The sequence below is a fragment of the Tursiops truncatus genome, chromosome 1, assembly GCF_011762595.2.
Source record: "Tursiops truncatus isolate mTurTru1 chromosome 1, mTurTru1.mat.Y, whole genome shotgun sequence".
NCBI lineage: Eukaryota > Metazoa > Chordata > Mammalia > Artiodactyla > Delphinidae > Tursiops > Tursiops truncatus.
The window spans coordinates 47,736,406-47,762,681 of NC_047034.1; the positions used below are offsets into that span (position 1 = coordinate 47,736,406).

General features: G+C 42.2%; 1 protein-coding gene across 1 annotated transcript; it reads left to right on the top strand.

The window, feature by feature from the left end:
- Nucleotides 1-998: 998 nt before the first annotated feature.
- RGSL1 (regulator of G protein signaling like 1) lies at nucleotides 999-10,849 on the top strand. The gene is given in 4 exon segments (XM_073808110.1): nucleotides 999-1,079; nucleotides 4,919-4,993; nucleotides 6,275-6,421; nucleotides 8,558-10,849. Coding segments are annotated over 4 exon segments (1,446 nt in total). The 3' UTR covers nucleotides 9,701-10,849.
- The last annotated feature ends 15,427 nt before the right edge of the window (nucleotides 10,850-26,276 follow it).

Sequence of the window (26,276 nt, forward strand, 5' to 3'; positions counted from 1 at the left end):
CAGGCAGATTCTTAACCACTTTGCCACCAGGGAAGCCCTATAAGTCTTTTCATTACACACTTTAGGTATGATGGAAAAATGCTGGGCCATTGATAGAACAATTAACTTACTATTTACCAGTTGACATTATACACTAAAAAGCAGGGGCAGTGAATTAGAATGAACCTAGAGAGGCCACCTAGTCCACCTGTGGTCTCTATGCTTGACTTTGAGGCAGTCAACATTTATTTCCTGAGATTAACTTGGGCAGCACAATGATCAAGCTTGAGAGAAATAGTAAATATGTTCCATTACCGATATATTCAAAAAAGCCTCTTTTTGGGGCTTTAATGTTGGGCCCAAACCGACAAGTTGAAATTTGACTTGATTTCTGAAAAGTGACTGCACAAATTAAAGATGGTGAAAGCTAACCCCACTTCCGGCCATGCTAATATAACATAGAACATGGGTAATAGTTGTCTTTTGCTCCTCACTGGGAAGGATGTGGAATGATTGAGTTGTGGGTGCCCCTTAGGCAATGAGAAGGGAACCAGACAGAAAGGAGGCCATGTGATGAATTACCGAAGAAATGCTTAGTGACTAGCCAGAGGGGGTGGAGGTAGGTAGAAGGTTGTAATGACTTTGTAAATATGGGATCTCTGTCCATTAAAAGAGGACTTAGATGAATTCAATCAAGATTCAGAGGGCAGAGTTTCAACAAACGGAAAGAAGGTAAAGGAAGGCAGTTCACAGTAGGAAAGATCTTACGAAACTATTTTCTCTCTGCATAAATGGAATGGGCAGTCCTGTGAGGCGGGGAGCTCCCCACAGCTGGGAGTGTTTAAGCAACGCGATGTTGCAGACGAGGGTCCTGGAGAGGGGAGAAATTGAGTTAGATGACCCTAAAAGCCATCGTCATGCTGAGATTTACCCTTGTGAAATGATCCATTCAAATTGCTTCATTTTCCCATCCTCAAAGCAATCCTGCTTATGAGAGATTTTTTTCTCCCCATATAGAGATGATTGGTTCTACAAATCTTATATTTCTTCTAGAGGATGAAACCTTTGCTGATTTTTTCAACACATTTCTTTCTCTCCTAGTAAGCATTCTCAGACTTAAATCCAAATGTTTCATCAACAGCTGAATAGTGAATCTTACTGAGCTGAGTTTCTTTTTTTTTTAATTTTACATTATTTATTTTTTATACAGCAGGTTATTATTAGTTTTCCATTTTATACATAATAGTCTATATATGTCAATCGCAATATCCCAATTCATTCCACCACCACCACCATCATCCCCAGCCAACTTTTCTCCCTTGGTGTCTATACGTTTGTTCTCTACATCTGTGTCTCTGTTTCTGCCCTGCAAACAGGTTCATCTGTACCATTTTTCTAGGTTCCATATACATGCGTTACTATATGATATTTGTTTTTCTGTTTCTGACTTACTTCACTCTGTATGACAGTCTCTAGATTCAACCACGTCTCTACAAATGACCCAAAATTGCATTCCTTTTTATGGCTGAGTAATATTCCATTGTACATATGTACCACATCTATTTTATCCATTTGTCTGTCAATAGGCATTTAGGTTGCTTCCATGACCGGGCTATTGTAAATAGTGCTACAATGAACATGGGGTACATGTGTCTTTTTGAATTATGGTTTCCTCTGAGTATATGCCCAGTAGTGGGACTGCTGGGTTATATGGTAATTCTATTTTTAGTTTTTTAAGGAACCTCCATACTGTTCCTCAAAATGGTTGTATCAATTTACATTCCAACCAACAATGCAAGAGGGTTCCCTTTTCTCCACACCCTCTCCAGCATTTTTTTAAAAATCAAGTTTTACCAAATCAAAAGTATTTCAATTTGAGCAAATAAACATGAAGTAGAAAATCCTCTAAAATCTCCAGGAGTTCCAGTTATTGATATAATGAAATCCTAAATCCCCAGCCTCCTTGATCACCTTTGCCTGTACACAGTTATCTTTCATCACACCCTTTGCTGGTCCCCAGCGCTGCAGTGATGGCCGCTCTACCCTTGCAAAGCACACCTGGCATTCTCCCACCTGTATGCTTCTCCTTGGCTGTGTTCTTAGTTTCCATAGTTTCACCCACCAAACTCTTAACCATTTTTCAGATCTCTAGTTAAATCCTGCTCTGCTTAAGGAGTTCCTAGGTCCTCCCAATAGGAACTTATTTCCCCCTGCCTCTGTGCCCCTTGGCACTTTGCAACTTTCTTGTGTTATATGTGTGTATCTGCCCCACTGGATTGTGAAGTTGTGAATTCCTCCAGAAGGACAATGGATTATTCATTCTGCTCTACTCCCTTCACCCGGTGTTTGGCAGATAGCAATTGCTGAGTTGTTAACTGAAACCAAATTTATATATCTTCTCAATCTATGCAACTAAAACAAACCTCAAATATCAAAATATTCTTCAAAGCAAACCTACACTAATCCTCCTTCTTTTTTGGTTTAAATATTTGGTTGCATCTGAGCGCTGGTGCCTTATAAATAGTTGCTCATCTCAGTGCACCTTTTTCCATGGATGCTGCCTGTGAAAAGGTGAAATTTCACAAAACTAGGAAAGAACACTATTATTCTACAAACACCTATTGGGTGGCCACTTTGTGCTAGACGCTGAGCTTAGTCCTGGGGACACAGATATTAATGATACCATCTGTGTCTTCAAGGAATTCCAGTCCAACGTGAGAGACCAGTGTTTAAGGCCAGTGCGCAAAGGGTTGTGAGTGACATGACTGAAGTCTCTAGGAGGTAGTGGGGTACATTGGAGGAAGGGGCCACTCCTACCTGGAAGAGTCAGAAAGGTGCCAGTGTAGAAGTCACACAAGCCAAGCCTGGAAAGAAGACTAGATATTTGACAATGGTCTGGGGACGAAGATGGGGAGGGAAGGGTGGATAAAGAAGCAAGAGGAAAAGACTGGGGGGTTGAGTATCAAGAGAAGCAGAGGCCTTAGGGACAGGACAGAGTAAGTAAAGGCACCACGGAATACAGTCCTATGGCACCTTGGGGGAACCTCTAAGGCTGAAGAAAAAGTTGTGAGAGGCAGACATAGCAAGAGATGAGGCTGCACAGCCAGGCCTCCGAGATAGGTAGGCCGAGCTTAGGAGTTTGGACATCATTCTGAGGGCAACAGAAAATCATCAGAGGTTTTGGTAAAGGAGTGACATGATCAGACTTTCATCTAGGAAAATTATTTCTGCAGAAGTCTGGCCATGGATAGCGCTGTCAGGGGGCCACAGTGGAGACAGGGAAACTAGTCAGGAGATTGTTTCAAGAGTCTAGGTGAGAGGCGATGAGAGTCTAAAGGCAAAATGATGAAGAGGATGGATAAATAGGAGAGATTTTTCACAAAGCGAAACGCAGGACCTATCACTCTGAATGTCAGACAGAAGTGGTAACAAGAAGAGAGGGATCAGGGTAGCAGGCGTGGGTGCCTGGGTGGATGGTGGTACCAGCGACATGGTAAGAAAGGGAAGGAGGAAAAGGCCTCGAAGAGCAGGTGTTTGGGGGTGATCCGCACTCATACTCTAGCATCTGCCACTGTCTTAATGAAAGGTTTCAGAAGTAACCTTAAGGCATTTTAGCTAATCAGTTTGTCAACTTAATTATGCAGCCCGCAATAATGTTATAGAAATGGCGAACGTAATGTGGGAAGTAGAATCCTGAGAATGTCCTGGCCATTTAGGTCGCTGTGGTCTATTTAGGAAGAAAGTGGTATTTCATGTTGAGTGCTGCTGTCAATTTACAAATTTCTACCATTTAATGTCCATAATCACCCTGTCAGGTCGACATCACTCCCTCCTTACAGATGGGTCTCAGAAGTTAAATGACTTGCCTAAGATCACTTGGCAAATCTGGGGCAGTCCTAGAGTGACCAGGTCCTGTGGCTCCAGGCCTGGTGTGTTTTCCACATCAGCCTCCGGCCCTGAATGGCACAAATGTCACATGGTGAAAATGCTCCCACGCACTACTCCCACAAAATCTCACGATTTCACAGTCCCACCGCACATCCCATAAAGGTAACTTCACACGCCAGGCAGGGCGTGTCTTGTCCAACACCGAGTGCAGAGCAGGGAGGGGTCACTAAGGATTGAGTCTCCTTCATAGACCGATATTTGTGAAGTGCAGGCAACACCATCACCTTCCATCGATACAGCCAAGGACAAAGGGAAGACAAGGAGGGGGCCGCAGACTGACAAAAGTTTGGGGCTGTCGGTCTCGGGGAGATGGTCAGAATGACGTGATGTGCTGAGAGTTCACTTTAGCCCCTCTGGTTTATCACACATACTTTGGGGGCACTTTGAGATATTTTGATGCCTACAGTGAGACTGCTAAGCATAGCTACCTGTAAACATAGAAGCCCTTTCACATTAGGCTCAAAACTGCCTAGGTCACAGACCCTTCTCCTTGACAAAAGAGGACAGTAGCCTAGAATTTTCTATCAATTTTGGACACTCTTAATGCCCCCCTAAGTAATTTGTACCTTTAATCCTCACATCCTCTGTTCTCTCTACTTTCTCCAGTTAAAGAATTTAGGCAAATCCAAAGGTATTTCTCTTTATGAAAAGGCTTTAAGCCTTTGCTCTTTCTAAGTCCTGTAGAAATGAATAATGCAATACACAAAATAAATACCTTTTAATGTCATGAGCTTTGGCCTTTGCACACAGGCAAGATAACTCCCAGGTCGGGGCAGGATGGAGCCAAAAGGTAAATGAATCTTGCAGTTTAATCTTTCTTGGTTGTTTTGCACAAAGCAAGTTGATTCAGTGCAATGAAGTTAAGAATTAATGTCCCTTGATATAGGAAAGCAATGGAACCTCTCTTCGCCTGTGGCTGCAGATGGACTGTGACATTTTCATGAAGAGAAACTCTAGACCCCTTTGGCTGTTTCTTAGCTTTCTTTTGCAGGTCTTTGGTCAGACACCATTTTACACTCTTGAAAATTCATAGTGGAGCTTGTGGCCAGAAATACCCCATGACTTGGTGAGTGTGATTCTTGAATGGTGTATGGTCTGGGATGGGGGAAGAGGCAGCTGAATTTGATGTGTGGATTCGGACAGGGAGAGGGATAGGAGCTCCTGAGGGTGACTATGGAAGAAACTATAAAGCAGGTAAGTAGGACAAACAGCATCAAGCCAGGTAGACATTTCTGCTTTTTGCATTTTTACCACTTGGGCAAGCAACTGCTGGTGAGTTCTTTCCTCTATATTGTAGTCCATGGCTAGCAAAAGGGATTAAACTCTCATGTCCACTGTGGTCGTTGGGTAGGAGATACTTGGAGGACTGTGTTGAGAAGAACTCTGAGGCCACACCTAAGCCAGAAAGAGTCTGGGAATTGGTTTGCGATGCTTGCCATGGGTGTGAGATAGGCAGTGCAGCCCATGGGCCACATAGCAATTATTCGCATTGTAAGGTGTAGCTCAAGTCAAGATGACACTCTACAGTTCCTAGTGACTGCTTGACCATGAGACCTATCTTTCTCCCAATCATTTTTTCTCTTTATATGTTTTTTCCTTGTCCTTGTTCACTGTCTTTCTCTTCTCCTTTTCCCCCCTTCCTGTTCTCCTTTTCCACTCTGTAGACCTTGGACTCACCAATGGCTTCCTCATGCCCTACCTGTGACATGTGGCATCAGAAAGATCACTCAGCCATGCTCACAACAAGGTTTTATTATTCTCTGGGATCTGGAGAGCTGAGAAAGACACTCCACTTGATTCTTATATTTGGTTTTCTTACGAGAGCCCCAAGACTTACAATTTTATTTTATTTCCTTTCTCTGGTAGTTACATCCTTCAGGGATGCGTCCCGTATTCTAAATGATGTTATGTGTGAGTGTTTGTGTGTTTTCGTTGTGTTGTGCTGGTGATATGGGTTGGGAGCTTGTGAGAAATTGTAAGTGTGCTTACAAAGAAGCAAGTTGAGTAGAGTTATGACTTGACACAACAGACCAAAATCTCTCCTGCTTCTCTTCTCTCAAGCAAAACTTAGACTTTTTTTTTTACTTTGACCTTTTCTTAAACAACCTCACCCAGGAATAAGAAAGATTTTTCTGATGAGAAAACAAGCCTTTCCTTTCCTACCGATCAGTCCTTTGAGAACCTCAACCCCAATCTCTGCCTCCCTTAGATACTATTTTTAATCATCATACCTCTCCTCTGGGCCAAATACTACAAGCATGAGGTTATTTATTGCCCTTGGTAAGCTGCATTTCTTAGCAATTCAGTTCCATTTCTCTTTTCTGTTCCTTGTTTGTTTGGACTCTAGATTGCAAAGTACAAAGGATTATTGACCTGGTTGGAAAAATACCGGTTACCTTTCTTCTGTAAAACCAACTTGTGGTTCCATTACATTCTCTGTCAGGAGTTCATCAGTTTCGTTCAGTCCCCAGAAGGAGGTAAGCCCGTGGGGTGTGTGGGGAGAAACCTGGGCAGCTAGGTTGCACAGCATCCCGTGCCTGTCAGTCCTACAGTAAGGTACAAATACGGGCTGCCTTTATAGCCTTAGATGTACGGTTGGCTCAGGCTGTGTTGCGGCGAAATCTTAGGCTGAAAAATCGGAACCAAGAGCAACAAGCAGGAGTCTGATGGGCTGGGCTGTTTGTCTCACTGCAGCCAGACATGAGAGAGTTAATGACGGCCACATTGCCTACAATATGTTCAGAATCAAAGGTAGCACCACCTTCACTGTTATCACCTGGCCTAAGCCACCATCATTTCTCGCCTGGCTATTGAAATCATCTCTGAATCAGTCTCCTCACTGCTGCTCTTGTTCTCTGCTCCCAGCAGCCAGGGTGAGCTTTTTAAAACATCCGTTAGTTCATGTCACTCCTCTGCTCGCTGACCCTCCCCACCACCACCACCAATGGCTCCCATCTCAGTGTGAAATCCAGAGCCCCTAAAATGCCTTTCCAGGTCCTAGAGACCTGGCGCCATTGCCTTTCTGACCTCATCTCCTGCTTCTCTCTTGCTCCCTCATTGCAGCCAGATTGACCTCCCTGCAGTTCCTCAGACATAGTGGACACATTCCCAGTTCAAGGCTTTGCACTGGCTGTTCACGCTGCCTGGAAGGCTCCTCCTCCATGTATTCACATGGACCTCCCTTCACCTCAAGTCTCTGGGCAGTTCTGACCTCCTCATTGAAGGCTACCCTGATGGCCCAATGCCCACTCATCCACCCCTGCCCTAGCTCTCCCTACGTCCTCCTTTCCTTTTTTCCTGTAATGCTTATAACTTTCATTCTCACTAGAGGATGTATTTATTATGCTTATTGTATATTGTCTCTCTCCTCTGCTAGAGTATAAGCTCCTTGAGGGCGGGGATTTTTGTTCTGTTTGTGGATGTATCCCAAACACCTAGATGGTACTCGGCACTTAGTAGGCACATAATAAATATCTGTTGAAAGAATGAATGAATAAGATTTCCATCTAGGGTTGATTTACAACTTGATTCTCAGCTCAACTAGCCAAAGGAGAAAGGAAACCAGGGAACGTTAAGATTCTGGAGATCCCACTGAGTAAAATGTTGTAACAAATCGCCCATTGTACTCACCTCCCGCCTTCAATATGTTGATATGTATTGGGAGAGAATTATAAAGCATATCCGAAGTGAAATCCCTGGGAGATATAAGAAAAAATCAATCCAGTGTCTGATAGTCCTCAGTCTCTTGCCTTGCAGACTGCTACCCTCTCCATCAGGGATATTAGTGGGAACCCCAACCCTAAACAGGGAAGGGCTTGAGAGAGACCAGTTGTCCTGAAGCTGGTAGGTGCCTATTCCTGAGATAGTACTTGTGAGTGAAGGGTGGCTGGCAAGAATGAAGGGGAATTGGGACAGGGTAATTGAATAGCTCCTGCACTTCTAAGCCTGCATGGCATGTTTTGTTTTGTTTTCGTAGTTGGTTTGTTTTATTTTTCAATTGGGATTCTTGAGAACAAACTACAGTCCACAGGCCAAATGCAGTACATGTGGCCTAGGAGCTAAGAGTGTTTTTGTATTTTTAAAGGCTTAAAGAAGAAGACTGTGCAACAGAGACTATATATGTGTTACAAAGCATAAAATACTTACTACTGGCTCTTTACAGAAAAAAGTTTGCCAACCCCTTCTCTAGAACATCAGATTCATTCAAATGTATTTATTTACTAACTGAGAAGGTGTTCCTAACCCAAATACAAATGTGTTCCAGAAGATTCGCTGTTTGGGCTTTAGTCACACTCCTCTTTATTCATATAGATAACTGAGGATTGATGACATTAAAATCAGGGCTAGTTGGGAGTTTTTCAATTTGTCCAGTCCAAACTCTTTCCTTCAGTCAGATCTAACTTTGAGAAATCCCATTCAGAGGTACACGGTTCCTGTTCTTGAACATGTTTTCGCGTACCTCTTGCTTTCCTTTACAATAACTTTCAGTAGTCTGAAAAGTAACTTGAGGAATCCCACGAAATGGTTATTTCTCTGGGGAAGAAGGAAGGTAATCAGAGTAAGGGGTCACTGAGTGTTGAACAAACCCTAAAAACATGTTCACTATATATCTGACCTGTCTACACCCTAGGACACAAAAACATTTGGAAAAATTCAAAAACCTCACCATTCCACATCATTTTCATCCTTTATCTTTCTTTCCAGAGGCCCTTCTGAACTTTCCGTCTGGCATCCCAACCAGTCAACCATCAGGAGGGAAATCCTGAGTCACAAGGAAAAAGTGGCTCTGTTCAAACTCCAGAGCTACTGGCTCCCAAACTTTTATACCCACGCTAAGACGATCATGGCCAAGGAGGAATCGTGCCAGGCTCTGATGCAGGAATACGAGACTCGCCTGTACAGTATCTGCTATACCCACGTAGGAGGGCTCCCTCTGAGTATGAGCATCAAGAAGGGGCACCACCCCCAGAAGCGGTACTCGAGCGGGAAGGCCAAGAGGAAGATGTGGCAGTTGACAGACCAGGGATCTTGGTCTCTGGAAGTGAATACCAACCCAGATACCAACACTTTGCTCCCCCAGGAGCTGTTTCCTCAAGGCAAGTTGGTTATACAAATGCCGTCCCCGAAAGAGACCTCTTTAAAGGTGAGAATTATCAGTTTCCAGGAAGAGGATATTCTCTGTGCCAAGAAGTCCAATGTGAAGAACAAAGCCAAGAGCCACCTCCACATGGAGGGCCTCTTTGAGACATCATTCTTTACCCACCTGAGGACTGTCACCCCCATCATCAATTACTCCCCCCACATGACAATTAAGAAGGCCATGGAGCAAAACCTCTCCTTGGGGTACACCCACTGGGCCTTGTGTGCTGATGCCTGTGCAGGGAGTCCCTTCCGGGACCACCTGAAGAAGCAAAATTTGAAAGTGGGGGTCCAACTCCTGGACCTCTGGCAGGACCTGCACGATTTCCTCAGTGTCCTGATGAGTAACAGGAAGACTGGGAAAGCCATCTTTTGGCACATGCTGGGCAACCGGATCTGTGAGCTCTACCTGAATGAGCAGATTGGTCTACGCCTACCACTAAAATCCCAAACCATCAAAGGCCTGAAGGAGCTGCTGCCATCTGGGGATGTGAACCTCTGGATTCCCAGAGCCCAGAAGGAGATCTGCAATGTAGGCCATGCCTCACAGAAATGGGTTGGTATCTGGAAGATTAGGTCAAGACTGACCAAAAATCCTATCTGGTCATCTATCCTGGCTAACTTAATGATATAACTACCCACACAACGCTTTCCATACTGAAGAGTTGGTTGATCACTTAGGAGCAAGTTATATAAATTCCCAAGAAGCAGCCAAAACTCCAAAGTAGGATGGAGGCGGAGGAGTGGTCTTCAATTCCCCCTTATACGGAGTCACCAAAACTGTGAACCTCGGACTGTTCTATTGAGGGAAGTTTTAAGAACTCTGTTCTAAACCTCATGTACTGAAATACAGGGTCTCCGTTTCCTAGACTAGCCGTCACGGAAATGGCCAAATGAGAGGGTTTATTCTTTATTATTATTATTATTATTATTTTGCGGTACGCGGGCCTCTCACCCCTGCGGCCTCTCCCGTTGCGGAGCACAGGCTCCGGACGCGCAGGCTCAGCGGCCATGGCTCACGGGCCCAGCCGCTCCGCGGCATGTGGGATCCTCCCGGACCGGGGCACGAACCCGTGTCCCCTGCATCGGCAGGCAGACTCTCGACCACTTCGCCACCAGGGAAGCCCGGGAGGGTTTATTCTTATCCCCAAACATTAGATAAAAGCATGGGACTATCCTGGAGACACAGGAAGTAATAGTTTGATGATTGTTAAGTCAAGATCTTGGCAGAAAACAAATGGTGGAGCCAGATTGGGTAACAGATGAGAGCTTAATAAAAAGGCACTACTTACAAAGAAGGGTAGGGAAACCACAGTGGATACCCCGTGCAATACCCCAGGGCCAGTAAGGGTGGGCCACCTTCATCACTCTTAGGCCTGAAGAGTGGAAGAGAGGGAGCAGTTACCAGAACCAGGGGATAAAGAGCTGTGTAGAGTGGAGCACTGGTCAGGAGCTGTGACTGTCAGTAGAGGGACGTCTGGAAGGATCGGGGGGAATAGGTATTCCAAGCTCACTCTCCACCTTTTGTTTCCCTTTTCCTACCAGCTCCGGATATATCCAATGAGAGGTCAAGGGAGTGTGTTAATGTGTCCATACAGGTTAATTTCCCCAGGCACAAGCAGGGTGAAGAAAGGTAGAGAGTGGATCTGGAGGGCAATGGCTATAAACAAAAAGCTATTTGGGGGGCTTCCCTGGTGGCGCAGTGGTTGAGAGTCCGCCTGCCGATGCAGGGGACACGGGTTCGTGCCCCGGTCTGGGAGGATCCCACATGCCGCAGAGCGGCTGGGCCTGTGAGCCATGGCCGCTGGGCCTGTGCGTCCGGAGCCTGTGCTCTGCAACGGGAGAGGCCACAACAATGACAGGCCTGCATACCGCAAAAAAAAAAAAAAAAAAGCTATTTGGTGCATTATAACATATTTACCTGATAAGCACACTCACTACCTCCTTTGGGCTTCTTAGCACCTCCAAGCAGCAGACAGGGTAGTAGTATTGACACTACTACACAACTGAGGAAAATGAGGCTTAGAGAGGGTGTGTGGATTATCCCAAAGGCATGCAGCAGACTAGCGGAGGAATCAGGGTTAGAACTCAGGAGTCCTTGGCTCTAAATCCAGCACAATTTCTAATGCACCTTAATTATCCAGGGTTGCACATCTGGACAGTGTAGGGATGAGATCAGTCCAGTGGGTCCACAGCCAAAGCTGTTTGCACAGTTCTCGAGTAGTAGAAGCTCCAGAGAAGTCCTCCCTCCCCTCCCTTCCCCACCCTTTGTAGAGGCATTTGGGGCTAAAGGCTTAGATAGGCTGTGCTTTCTGGATCAGCAAGTCCACACAGTAAAGCTCCCTCTCTAGGCCTTTGGTCTTCAGCAAAGATATTGAAGGTATTTGTGTTATCGATAATGCTGGACTATCACAGTTTCTAAGATTAAAAATCTTGATATCATCTATGACTCTCCTCTTTGTCTCATACTCACGTCTAGTCTTCCAGTGAATCCAGTTGGTTCAACCTTAAAAATATATCCAGAGTCTGGTATTCTTCCCCTCACCTGTTATAACCACTCTCATCCAAACCCTGTCCAAACTCGCCTGGATCACTACAGCGGCCTCCTACCTGATGCCTCTGGGTCTGCTTTTGGCCCTCAGCAGGTTCATTTCCAGTGTGGCCACAGTGATTCTGCCGGAACATAAACTGTGTAATTTAACTGAAAGTAAGTAAACTCAGTGAGGACCTTGAAAAGAGATGGCTGTCTCCAGTAAAAGCCAAAGCCCTTGCTAAAACCAACAAGGTCTACACTATCTGTCCTCTGCCTCTCCTCTCTGGCTTCATCTTCCTCTGCCTCTGTGCTCATCACATTGGCTAAGCCAGACACACCCCTAGCTCGGTTGTGCTGCTCCTGCTGTATGTCACATGCAGATTCCTGCACGGCTGAGTCCCCCACTCCCTCAGGTCTTTACTCAAGTCATCTCATGAGGCCTTCCCTGCCCACTTGATATAAAACTTCAACCCTATCTCCATTTTACTTTTCTCCTTAGCACTTATCGCGATCTGGATCAATGCATCCATCCTTCCATACATACATACATACACTTTGCGTGCATTCATGTATAATACATGTATAATCCTTACAATGCACATGTATGCATTTGTGTATACAATGTACATCTATCATATACACATATAATATACTTGTACTATATTTCAAATAAATACACTATATATAAGTTATATATGTTATATATATTGTGTTATATATATGCATATATAAATACATATATATTTAACTTAATTTGCTTATTTTCCTTCTCCCTATGAGGACAGAAGTTTTCATCTGATTCGTCACTACTGTCTCCACAGCATCTAGAAAACTACTGGCAGTGCAGTGTTTAGTTCTCAGTAGGGCTGATAGATAGTCAAACGTCAACAGACATTTGTTGAATCAATCAGTCCTAGTTGGAGATGACCCTTCTTTGGGCTTTTCCACAATCTTTTCTGGTCTGAGACACCTGTCTCAGTGAGAACTCTGATTTTCATCCACCTGTTCAACCATCCTCCAATTATACAATCAGCTTTTGTTGAATGCTTAGAGCATGCCAGTTAATATGTCTACATCCTGACTTTTGACTCACTGATGTGGAAACAGAGTCCACGTGGAATAGAGGAAATTACTCTAGAATTTGTCCTAATTCTAGAGAATTGGGACAAAATCATATTTTGTTATTATATTTGTGAATTCAATAAGTTTATACTTATGTTGAGAATACTATACTGTAAAAGGTAAATAAGTAGAGAGAAAAGGGTGTGAACCTGGAAGACAGAGCATCAGCCTTAAAGTCTGCTCTTGCTTCTAACCAAAGAGGGGAAGATTGAGAGATGGTGCTGAAGATGTCTGGGGTATGCAGTTTCATAGATACTGATCGGAGACCAAGTAGGATGACAAGAAATTTAACTAAAATTTCCTTAATTAAATAAAATCTAATGGAAAATAGATTCATAGTTACCAGAGACTGGGGGAAAGGAAAATGGGGAGTTGTTTCTTAATTAGTACAGAGTTTCCATTTGGGGTGATAAAAGGTTTTGGAAATAGACAGTGGTGACTGTTGCATAATGATGCATGTAATTAACGCCACTGAATTGTACACTTAAAAATGGTTAAAATGGCAAATTCATGCTATATATATTTTACAACAATAAAAAGTTTCTTTTTGAAAGAAAGTAAAAGATACAAAGGACATTGAGTTTTAGTGAGGAGAGCAGACAGCAGTGAATTTGAATTCTAGCTTCTCCACTTTCAAATCATTTGATCTTAAGCAGAAGGCTGCCGGGCCCCTTTGATCCTTGTCTCCTCATCAGTACAATGGGGATCATAATGGCTCCCTCAAAGAAAGACACTGTGTGTATAGTGTCTGGCAAGTGGTAGTACACAAATGTTCACCTCTTACAACCCTTAATCAGAACCATAGGACCTTAGAATAGGATGAAGCCCTCGAGGTTCCCTCAGCCTCCCCTCTCATTGTACAGATGATAGAGCAGGGTCTAAGGTCCCACTGCTGTTTCCTGACAAGTTTGGAGCCAGTGTCCAGACTCCCCCAGTCTACAGCAGAGTCAGCAAACTTCAGTCCGGGAGCCAAATCCAGCTTACCTCCTGTATTTGAATAATCAGTGAGCTAAGAGTGGTTTTACATTTTTTAAATGGTAGAAAAATATCAAAAGAAGAATTCGTCATGCCACATGGGTATTATAAGAAATTCAAATTTCTGTGTCCATAAATAAAGTTTTATTGCAACACAGCTATGCCCATTTGTTTACATGTTGTCATGTGCTCTAACTACACAGCTGAATCATTGCAACAGAGACCGTTTGGTCTGTGGCCCATGCAGACTAAAATATTTACTATCTAGCTCTTTACACACTGTTCTGAGGAGAGGCCAAGAAGGTTTACCAAGTGATGGACAAACACAGTTCTGAAGGAAACACTAATACATTCTAACAAAAAAGAATTACAGAAAAATAAAATATAGGGACTTCCCTGGTGGCACAGTGGTTAAGAATCCGCCTGCCAACGCAGGGGACACGGGTTTGATCCCTGGTCAAGGAAGATCCCACATACCACGGAGCAACTAAGCCTGTGTGCCACAACTACTGAGCCTGAGCTCTAGAGTCCATGGGCGACAACTACTGAGCCTGCGTGCAACAACTACTGAAGCCCGCGTGCCTTAGATCCCATGCTCCACAACAAGAGAGGCCACTGCAATGAGAAGCCTGTGCACCACAATGAAGAGTAGCCCCTGCTCGCCGCAACTAGGGAAAGCCCGCACCCAGCAATGAAGACCCAAAGCAGCAATAAATAAATAAATAAATAAATAAATTTTAAAAAAGAAGAAAAAGAAAAATAGTTCAAATTTTATTTAGGTCTTCTGCCCATTTTTGGATTGGGTTGTTTGTTTTATGGTTATTGAGCTGCATGAGCTGCTTATAAATTTTGGAGATTAATCCTTTGTCAGTTGCTTCATTTGCAAATATTTTCTCCCATTCTCAGGGTTGTCTTTTGGTCTTGTTTATGGTTTCCTTTGCTGTGCAAAAGCTTTGAAGTTTCATTAGGTGCTATTTGTTTATTTTTGTTTTTATTTCCATTTCTCTAGGAGATGGGTCAAAAAGGATCTTGCTGTGATTTATGTCATAGAGTGTTCTGCCTATGTTTTCCTCTAAGAGTTTGATAGTGTCTGACCTTACATTTAGGTCTTTAATCCATTTTGAGCTTATTTTTGTGTATGGTGTTAGGGAGTGATCTAATCTCATACTTTTACATGTACCTGTCCAGTTTTCCCAGCACCACTTATTGAAGAGGCTGTCCTTTCTCCACTGTACATTCCTGCCTCCTTTATCAAAGATAAGGTGACCATATGTGCATGGGTTTATCTCTGGGCTTTCTATCCTGTTCCATTGATCTATCTTTCTGTTTTTGTGCCAGTACCATACTGTCTTGATTACTGAAGCTTTGTAGTATAGTCTGAGGTCAGGGAGCCTGATTCCTCCAGCTCCGTTTTTCGTTCTCAAGATTGATTCGGCTATTTGGGGTCTTTATTTCTCCAAAGAAGATATACAGACTGCCAACAAACACATGAAAGAATGCTCAACATCATTAATCATTAGAGAAATGCAAATCAAAACTATAATGAGATATCATCTCACACCAGTCAGAATGGCCATCATCAAAAAATCTAGACAATAAATGCTGGAGAGGGTGTGGAGAAAAGGGAACACTCTTGCACTGCTGGTGGGGATGTGAATTGGTACAGCCACTATGGAGAACAGTATGGAGGTTCCTTAAAAAACTACAAATAGAATTACCATATGACCCAGCAATCCCACTCCTGGGCATACACCCTGAGAAAACCATAATTCAAAAAGAGTCATGTACCAAAATGTTCATTGCAGCTCTATTTACAATAGCCCAGAGATGGAAACAACCTAAGTGTCCATCATCAGATGAATGGATAAAGAAGATGTGGCATATATATACAATGGAATATTACTCAGCCATAAAAAGAAATGAAATTGAGCTATTTGTAATGTGGTGGATAGACCTAGAGTCTGTCATACAGAGTGAAGCAAGTCAGAAAGAGAAAGACAAATACCGTATGCTAACACATATATATGGAATTTAAGAAAAAAATAATGTCATGAAGAACCTAGGCGTAAGACAGGAATAAAGACACAGACCTACTAGAGAATGGACTTGAGGATATGGGGAGGTAGAAGGGTAAGCTGTGACAAAGCACAAGAGAGGCATGGACATATATACACTACCAAACGTAAGGTAGATAGCTAGTGGGAAGCAGCCGCATAGCACAGGGAGATCAGCTCGGTGCTTTGTGACTGCCTGGAGGGGTGGGATAGGGAGGGTGGGAGGGAGGGAGACGCAAGAGGGAAGAGATATGGGAACATATGTATATGTATAACTGATTCACTTTGTTATAAAGCAGAAACTAACACACCATTGTAAAGCAATTATACCCCAATAAAGATGTTAAAAAAAATAAAGATTATAGTCTAAACATAAAAAAAAAAGCTAAAAATAGAGTTGCCATATGATCTAGCAACCCCACCCCTGGGCATATATCTGGAGAAAACTATAATTTGAAAGGATACATGCACCCCAACGTTCATAGTAGCACTATTTACAACAGTCAAGACATGGAAGAAACTTAAACATCCATTGACAGATGAATGGATATAGAAGATGTGGTATATATATATACAATGGAATATTACTCAGCCACAAAAAGAATGAAATAATGCCATTTGCAGCAACATGGATGAACCTAGAGAGTATCACGTTAAATGAAGTTAAGTCAGAAAGAGAAAGACAAATACCATACAATATCACTTATATGTGGAATCTAAAATGTGATAAAAATGAACTTATTTACAAAGCAGAAACAGACTCAGAGACATGGAATACAAAGTTATGTTTACCAAAGGGGAAAGGAGGTGGAGGAGGGATAAATTAGGAGTTTGGGTTTAGCAGATACAAACTATTCAATACTATATATAAAATAAATAAACAACAAACTCCTATCGTATAGCACAATATATGTAACGTACACTCAAAATCAATACCCAGATTATATAGACAAAACATTAATAGGCAAACAAAAACACAACTTAGTACTAAAAAATAGTAGGATATATAAGTAACTATGACTCAGAAGAAGAGCAAATGATTAATAAAGATTAAAAATATGTTAACCTAAGGACTTCCCTGGTGGCACATTGGTTAAGAATCCACCTGCCAATGCAGGTGACGTGGGTTTGATCCTTGGTCTGGGAAGATCCCACATGCTGTGGAGCAACTAAGCCCATGTACCACAACTACTGAGCCTGCGCTCTAGAGCCCACGAGCCACACCACTGAGCCCTAGTGACACAACTACTGAAGCCCGCGTGCCTAGAGGCCATGCTCCGCAACAAGAGAAGCCACCACAATGGGAAGCCTGTGTACCGCAACGAAGAGTAGCCCCCGCTCACTGCAGCTAGAGAAAGCCCGTGCGCAGCAACGAAGACCCAACATGGCCAGAAATAAATAAATAGGCAGACTGAAATAGAGCTGTTCAAAACACAAATAAAAAATTAGTTTTTTGAATTTTATTTTATTTTTTATACAGCAGGTTCTTATTAGTCATCAAAAAATTATTTTAAAAAATGTTAACCTAAACAATTTTGAGAAAAACAGATTTAAATAAAGTAGGATCTTTTTTTCACCATCAGGTTGCCAAAAATTGTCACAAGTTTTGAAGAAACAATATTATCCACTGCCGGAGAAGATTAGGGGAAAAGGAATATCATACACTGTAGGTGGAAATATGAATTGGTCTACATTTCCTTGAAGTCAAGCTTGGCAGACTTTTGGTGTGCCAGAATTTAAAGTGCATATATCCTTCACGCAAACAATTCCACTTCCTGCTACCTGCAGTGGACATTTGTCATGTGAATCTAACAACATCTTTGAAATAGCCTCCCAACACTTTCATCAGTTTCCACATTGTCAGGCCTGCCTTCCTGATAGATTTCTGTTTTTAACCCCTGACCTCCCTTGTAGCCAGCTAGGGTACAGGCATGTGACCAGTTAGACACACCCACTTGAGATTTCAACTGAGAATTGAGCAATGTAAGAAAACTGAATCTGCATGGGGTCTCTATTCTGTAACAAGAGTAGTGGCAAAGACGGCAGCCTCTGTTCATCACCAAGCTGGTTTGCCCTGTAGTTCTGAGGTCAGTGCCAGAAGCAGAAACCTAAACCCATCTGACAGTGAAGTCCTGGGCATTGGTCCTTCAAACTTAACCTGGAGCCTTTCTCCAGCCTTCCTAATGATTCTGTGAACTAACATCTATTTTAATAAATTTCTTTCCCTTAAACTAGCCAGAATGGATTCTTGCCTGTAGCTAAGAACTCTTTCACAGTGTCTATTCTAGAAATACTCACATATCTATACAAAAAACATGTACAAGAATAGTCACTGAAGCACTGTGTCCATAGGTAGCTTTATTTATTTTTTATAAATTAATTTGTTTTTATTTATTTATTTTTGGCTGCATTGGGTCTGCATTGCTGTGCTGACTTTCTCTAGTTGCAGCAAGCAGGGGCTACTCTTTGTTGCGGTGCGTGGGCTTCTCATCGCGGTGGCTTCTCTTGTTGCACAGCACAGCCTCTAGGCATGCAGGATTCAGTAGTTGTGGCATGCAGGCTCAGTAGTTGTGGCTCGCGGGCTCTAGAGCGCAGGCTCAGTAGTTGTGGAGCATGGGCTTAGTTGTTCCATGGCATGTGGGATCTTCCCGGACCAGGGACAGAACCTGTGTCCCCTGCATTGGCAGGTGGATTCTTAACCACTGTGCCACAAGGGAAGTCCCCACAGATAACTTTAAATAATAAATGTTCACCAGTAGGGGAATGGGTAAATAAATTATGGGGTACTATGAACCAGTGAAAAGGAATAGGGGAGATCTGTGTCTTAAAAGATCTCCAAGATGCAGTGAAAAAAGTTAAATGCAGAAAATATGGGGCATATGATCCAGGTTTTGGAGACAGTTGTGTTCTTGTTAACTTCAGAAAGTCTTAAATTTTCTCCTTACACCTGTCAAGAATGGCTAGGACCATAGAGCAACCAAGAGAGAGGACATCTTGATGGGTGTGACTTGCTTTACTTAACATACCCTACAGCAGATTTTATCTCCATTTGAATAATGATCCAATTGGATTTTAACCTATAATTAATGTGACTATATAATTTATTATTTAAACTTGGACACAAGAGAGAAAAGATGCAAAATTAACTCTTCCACTGAAACAACAGGTAAACACCAAACTACTCCAGGCAAATCAGGATCTATGGTTACCCTACCATAACCTAAAAAGAGATGTGCCGTATATCTTCAATTTGCCCCTCCAAATCCATCTTTGACCTCCACCCTTCTCCCTCTCGCAGGAGACTGCCCTGGTCTGTAACACATCATTGAGCCCCCTTATCCTTTGGCTTCGGGCAGCACTTGGCCAATGACTAGCCCCAGCCGGAGGATGGAAAGAATAGTGAGATCAGGGTAGTATTGTCTTAGCTACTATCTCTGGGGTCACCTCAGGCTGGCTGTACCCTGCCACCACAACACCATCAGTATTAGTTTCCCAGGCTGCCACAACAAATGACCACAAACGTGGTGGCTTAAAACAACAGGAATTTATGCTCTCACAGTTATGGATGCCGAGGTCCAACATCAAGGTGTAGGCAGTACTGGCTCCTTCCGGAGGCTCTAGGAGGCTCTGTGCCATGCTTCTCTCCTAGCTTCTGATGGCTGCTGGAAATCCTCAGTGTTCCTTAGCTTGTAGATGCATCACTCCAAGCTCTGCCTCCCCCTTCACATTGCTCCTCTGTGTGCCTCTGTGTCTCAAAAATCCCTCCGCCTTTCTCTTATAAGCTCATTTGTCATTGGTTTAGAGCTCACCCTAAATCCAGGATGATCTCACCTCAAGATCCTTAATTATATCTACAAAGACCCCTTTGCCAAATAAGGTCATGTTCACAGGTTCTGGGATTAGGACTTGGAAGTATCTTCTTAGGGGCCATCTTGCAACCCACAACACTGTACTTGCACATACCCAGGAACTTCGTTCATCCCATGTTCCCTGGGGCCTAGAGGTAGTAATAGCTCCAACGGTTACTCAACTATTCCTTGTGGTGTCCTTACATTGTACCCATGTCTATGTGAGAAGTACCTTTATCAAACCTTCCTTGAACTATCCCAACTTGGGTTGCCATCAATTTTCTGTTGGGACCCTATCTGAAACACCAGTGGAGTACTCGCACAGGAGGCCATAAGCCTTAAACAGAATTTACTCCCAGATATTTGGAACAATGACAAGAGAAAAAAATTTACAACTGAATTTCACAAAAGTGCACATACAACGAAGGAGATTAATTTGTAAATTTGCAGGTAATACATTAAGGAGGTCTTCCAAATTCAATCAAGATGACCAAATGATTAATTAATTCATTAAAAAAATCCTAAAATAGCTACTATTTTCCAGGTACTGTGAAGGTTTTAGCAATATAATAATGAGAAAGATACAAAGATGTGCACAATTGTATTGCAACTTACAGTAATGAACAAAAAGGAGGATTGGATGGTCTGGTAAGCAGAATTCTAGATGGCCCCCAAGATTCCTGTCCCTGGTATACATGCTCTGTACCCTCCCCTTGAGTGGGAGTGGGACCAGAGAATATAATGGAATATCACTCCCATGATTAGTTACTAATCAGTTGAGTTATGAATTAGTGAAAAAGAAGATTGTCCTGAATGGGTCTGACCTAGTCAGGTGAATCATCTAGGAGATGTACTCCAGTTGGCCTGGAAGAAAGCAAACAGCCATGCTGTGAACTTCCACTGAGGGCCACATGGCAAGGAACTGTGGGCAACCACTAACAGCCAGCAAGAAATGGGAGCTTCAGTCCTAGAACAGCAAGGAGCTGAATTTAGGCAACAGCCAGTGGGCTTGCAAGAGGATCCTGAGCCAGACAACACCTTGATATCAGCTTGGTGAGAGTTTGAGCAGAGGACTCAACTAACCCATATTGGATCCCTGACCCATGGAAACTGTGAGATAATAAATTTGTGTTGTTTAAGCTCCTAATTTTATGTTAATTTGTGGCATAGCAATAGGAAACCAATTAGGTGGTATTAGTTTGGGGTGAAGTACTGGTCAGTGATGAGAAACACCGTATCTCATTAAGATGTGCGGCCCTGTTATTGGAAGATTGTATCCAAAATGAAGCAGAGGTCCTAATGAGAATGAGAAGCTTCAGGACCACCAAGATATTGTGCTCCATATCCAAAATCATAAGGCACCTTTGTGAATTCACTTTCCTGGGCCCCAGAAGCAGTGGCTTGGACAGGGTATGTGAGAATTCTAGACTTTGGGATACTGGAGGCAGAGGAGGGAGTTGGATGGGAGTAATCAACTTAACCCTTCAGGTAGTTTACATCAAAGGTGATGGCCAAGAGTTGCATTTACATGAGCTCTCAGTGGGCCTGTTAGAGGCCTGGTAGACAATGTAGATTCATTAACTGATTTAAAACAGATAAACCCTTAAATCCTATTGGCTTAACACAACAGAAGGTTATTTCTCCCACATTCATAAAATTAAATGCCAACACTTCTAGTTAGTAGGCAGCCTTTCACCTGGTCCTTCAGAAGCCAGACTCTTCCCATCTTGTAACTTTGTCCTCTAGTGCCTCACAATCTTCTGTATTCAGCCAGCAGATATGGAGAAAGAAAGGGTGAAGAATGAGGAGAGAGGTTTCTATGGGCCACGTCTTGAAGTGGTGTACAGCACTTCCACACACATTCCACTGGCCCAGACTCAGTCACTGAACATGCAGGTAACATGGTCCCTGGCTAGGTGGCAACTTCCCAACAACACCCTACATGTGGGAGGGGAGCAAGGATATTCAGTGGGGAGATAGATGTATCTTCCACAGGGAATTTTGAAATTTACAGTGGGGTTCCCAAATTGCAGAGTTAAGAATCCTGCACAAGAGGGCACAAAGGTTAACTCCTGATTTGGGGATGTAGATTCTGGTTTGGAAGAGGACTGATCTATGGAGAAACAGACTCTGGGTCCTTGAGTTCTCTCCTCAGCCACGGGTGTGAGTTAATACCATAGTCATAAGGGAAGAAATAGGTATAACAGAGGTAAGATGAGTATGTGCTTCCACCTTGCCAAAAGTTTCTAGAAGAAAAAGAAATTTGCAGCTGTTGAAATGTGATCAACAAAAGTAACTGAAATCTATTATATGAACTGTGAAACCTAAGTCATGGTTATGCAATGAGGTATAAAACTCCCATTATAGGAAATTTCAAAGAGGAAAATTATGAGCTGGCGTGCCAGGAGAAATAAAGCAAATAGGTCCTTTCAAACTAAGAAATGAGAATGTTGTTTTCCATCTCTCATGAGCTTTGTTTTGGTAAGTTAGTGACAAACCCCAAGGCTTAGTAACCCCTACTTGAAATAAGATGAAAGTTTGGCACATAAACAAATGGGCTCTGACCTTGTTCTGATTCCATGGACCCACTCCCTGTGTAGTTCTGCTCAAGCACCTACCTCTGGCTTTCTCCCTTCCTGGGGTGTATTTCTGCCTAGCAACAAGGTGAGTTGTAATCATTTTTTGATGATGATGATGATAATGGTGCCCCTCCCAAACAGAAAGGAAGTAAATTAAAAGATGCTTTTGGAAAGCACCATACTAAAAGCCTACAACCATTAAGTTTATAGTTTAGCTGTCTAGATGCCATTTCTGAAGAAACCTCTACCTCCACCATGAACTGTTCCTTTCACTAAAACTAAAATTCACTCAACATGTCATTCTATACTGTCTAAATCTGTGTATATCAATATAGCAGCCACTAACCACATGTAGCTATTGAGCATGTAATATGGCTCTTCTGAAATGAGATGCACTGTACATGTTAAACATAATGCTGGTGGGACTTCCCTGGCAGTACAGTGGTTAAGACTCGGTGCTTTCACTGCGGTGGGCCCGGGTTCAATCTCTGGTCAGGGAACTAAGACCCCACAAGTCCTGACGCACGGTCAAAAAAAACCACAAAACATTGTAGTTTGTAGACTTAGTATGAAAGATGGAATCTAAAGTACTTCATTTATAAAAAAAAAAATACTTCATTTATAACTTTTATATTAATTACATATTGAAATGATATGTGGGCATATTGAGTTAAATATCTCATTAAAATTAATTTCATCTTTTTATGTTTTTAATGTTGCTGTTAGAAAATTTGTTTTTGCTTTTTAATTCTTTATCGAAGTATAATTGAGTTATAATGTTGTGTTAGTTTCTGGTGTACAGCAGATCAATTCAGTTATATATATATTATATATATGTTCTTTTTCATATTCTTTTCCATTACAGTTTATTACAGGATATTGAATATAGTTCCCTGAGCTATACAGTACGAGTTTGTTGTTTATCTATTTTATATAGTTTGTATCTGCTAAACCCAAACTCCTAATTCATCCCTCCTCCACCTCCTTTCCCCTTTGGTAAACGTAACTTTGTTTTCCATGTCTCTGAGTCTGTTTCTGCTTTGTAAATAAGTGCATTTTTATCATATTTTAGATTCCACATATAAGTGATACCATATGGTATTTGTCGTTCTCTTTCTGATTTACTTCATTTAACATGATAGTCTCTAGGTTCATCCATGTTGCTGCAAATGGCATTATTTCATTCTTTTTGTGGCTGAGTAATATTCCATTGTGTATGTATATGTATGTATATATATATGTATATACATACATATACATACACACACACATACACACACACACACCCCCTACATCTTCTTTATCAATTCATCTGTCAATGGACATTTAAGTTGCTTCAATGTCTTGGCTATTGTAAATAGTGCTGCTATGAACGTTGGGGTGCATGTATCTTTTGAAATTATAGTTTTCTATATGCCCAGGAGTGGGGTTGCTGGATCATATGGCAGCTCTATTTTTAGCTTTTTAAGGAACCTCCATACTGTTTTTCATAGTAGGTGTACCAATTTACATTCTCACCAACAGCAAAGGAGGGTTCCCTTTTCTCTACACCCTCTCCAGCATTTGTTATTTGTAGACTTTTTAATGATGGTTATTCTGACCGTGTGAGGTGATACTTCACTGTAGTTTCAATTTGCATTTCTCTAATAATTAGCAATGTTGAGCATCTTTTCATATACCTATTGGCCATCTGCATGTCTTCTTTTGGTGAAATGTCCATTTTTTGATTGGGTTGTTTGTTCTTTTGTTATTGAATTGTATGAACTGTTTGTATATTTTGGAAATTAAGCCCTTGTTGTTCGACACATTTGCAAATATTTTCTCCCAGTCCACAGGTTATCTTTTTGTTTCGTTTATGGTTTCCTTTGCTGTGCAAAGGCTTATAAGTTCGATTAGGTCCCATTTGTTTATTTTTGCTTTCACTTCTGTTGCCATGGGAGACTGACCTAAGAAAACTTTACTATGATTTATGTCAAAGAATGTTTTGCCTATGTTCTCTTCTAGGAGTTTTACAGTATCATGTCTTATATATAAGTCTAAAGCCATTTTGAGTTTATTTTTGTGTATGTTGTGAGGGAGTGTTCTCACTTCATTGATTTACATGTGGCTGTCCAGGTTTTCCCCACTTGCTGAAGAGACTGTCTTTTCTCCATTGCATATTCTTGCCTCGTTTGTTGAAGATTAATTGATCATAGGTGTGTTGGGCTCTCTGTCTTATCCATTGATCCATATGTCTGTTTTCTGTGCCAATACCACAGTGTTTTGATTGCTGTAGCTCTGTAGTTTTGTCTGAAGTCTGGGAGGGTTATGTCTCCAGCTTTGTTTTTTTTCCTCAGGATTTCCTTGGCAATTCTGGTCTTTTATGCTTCCATATAAATTTTAGGATTACTCGTTCTAATTCTGTGAAAAATGTCATGGGTAATTTGATAAGGATCACATTAAACCTGTGTATGGCCATTTTAACAATATGAAATGTTCCAGTCCAAGAGCATAGGATATCTTTCCATTTATTTGTGTCATCTTCAGTTTCCTTTATCATTGTTTTATAGTTCTCAGCACATAGGTCTTTCACCTCCTTGGTCAGGTTTATTCCTAAGTATTTTTTTTTTGGATGTGATTTTAAAAGGGATTTTTTTTTTTTTTTTACTTTCTCTTTCTGATATTTCATTATTAGTGTAAAGAAATGTAACAGATTTCTGCATGTTAATCTTGTATCCTGTTATCTTGCTGAATTCATTTATTAGTTCTAGTAGTTTTTGCGTGGAGTCTTTAGGGTTTTCTATATATACTATCATGTCATTTACATATAGTGACAATTTTACTTTTTCTCTTCCAATTTGGATACCTTTTGTTTCTTTTTCTTGTCTGATTACTGTGACTAGGACTACCAATACTATGTTGAATAGAAGTGGTGAGAGTGGGCATCTTTACCTCCTTCCAGATTTTAGTGGGAAGGCTTTCAGCTTTTCAACATTGAGTATTAGGCTGGCCATGGGTTTGTCATAAACGTATTTTATTACGTTGAGATATGTTCCCTCTGTACCCACTTTGGTAAGAGTTTGCATCATGAATGGATGTTGAATTTTATCAAATGCTTTAGAAAATTAAAAATTACATACATGACATTTGATTTCTATGGAACCAAGGTAGTCTAAATAGTTCTCTATATGTTGTGTGTTTGTGTATGTGTGTTTGAGTGTGTGTAGAGATGTGTGCCTTCAAATTGTAAGCCCTTTGTGGATAAGAACTACATCATATACTTTTTTATATGCTTGCTGTACTCAGCAGAATCCACAGCAGTTAGTAAATTCATAGGTACTGAATTCCTGAAGGCATTCTGGCTCATCCTGGCATTTCATGCCAGACAAGTGGCAGTGGCTGTGCCTGGGGCCCCTCAAAAACATGAGGTGGGGAACAGGTCTGAGGAGGAGTCTCGCCATGGAGCAGCCAGGCCATGAAGGACCTCCGTGGGCTCCTGTGGTCAAGCTGAGTTTCCAGGTACTTGGTGTCCACAGACTCTGGAGCTGTCTGCCAGCTCTGCTAATCATTCACCACCCTTCGCTTCCTTCTTGGCTATTTGTGGGCAGTGAGTGTCTGGTTTGGGATGGGCGATTCCTATCTTCAAAGTCGTGGTCAGGATGTTCACGTTTTAATGAACAACATGCAGCCCTGGTGCCTGGCCAAGGTGGGGCCTGAGCAACCCGGACGGGACCTGAAGTGGGGCCCTTTGTCCTCCTATGTTCCACTTTCAACCTCACATTGCTCTGGGGTCAGTGCTGCTGTTCTCTCTCCTCTTCTGACCACTGACTCACAGCTGCAGGAACAACTGGGGAGAGGAGGATAGGAGCTGGAGAAAGCTCTGCTGCACCCACCTTACTAGGACCACAGCCTCGAAGTACTAGAAGCAACATTAAAAGCAATCAAATGTGGCTCCTCTCGAGGCCTGTAACCACATGCTTCCTGTCCCGGTCCTGCTGATACATAGAGGAGCGATGGACCCTGGGCCTCTCCCAGAGCAAATCCAAGAACCTAAGAGAATCCCTCGGGTTCTCTCCTCCTGACGACTTCAGAAGCGTCACTCAGATTTTCCCTTTGAATC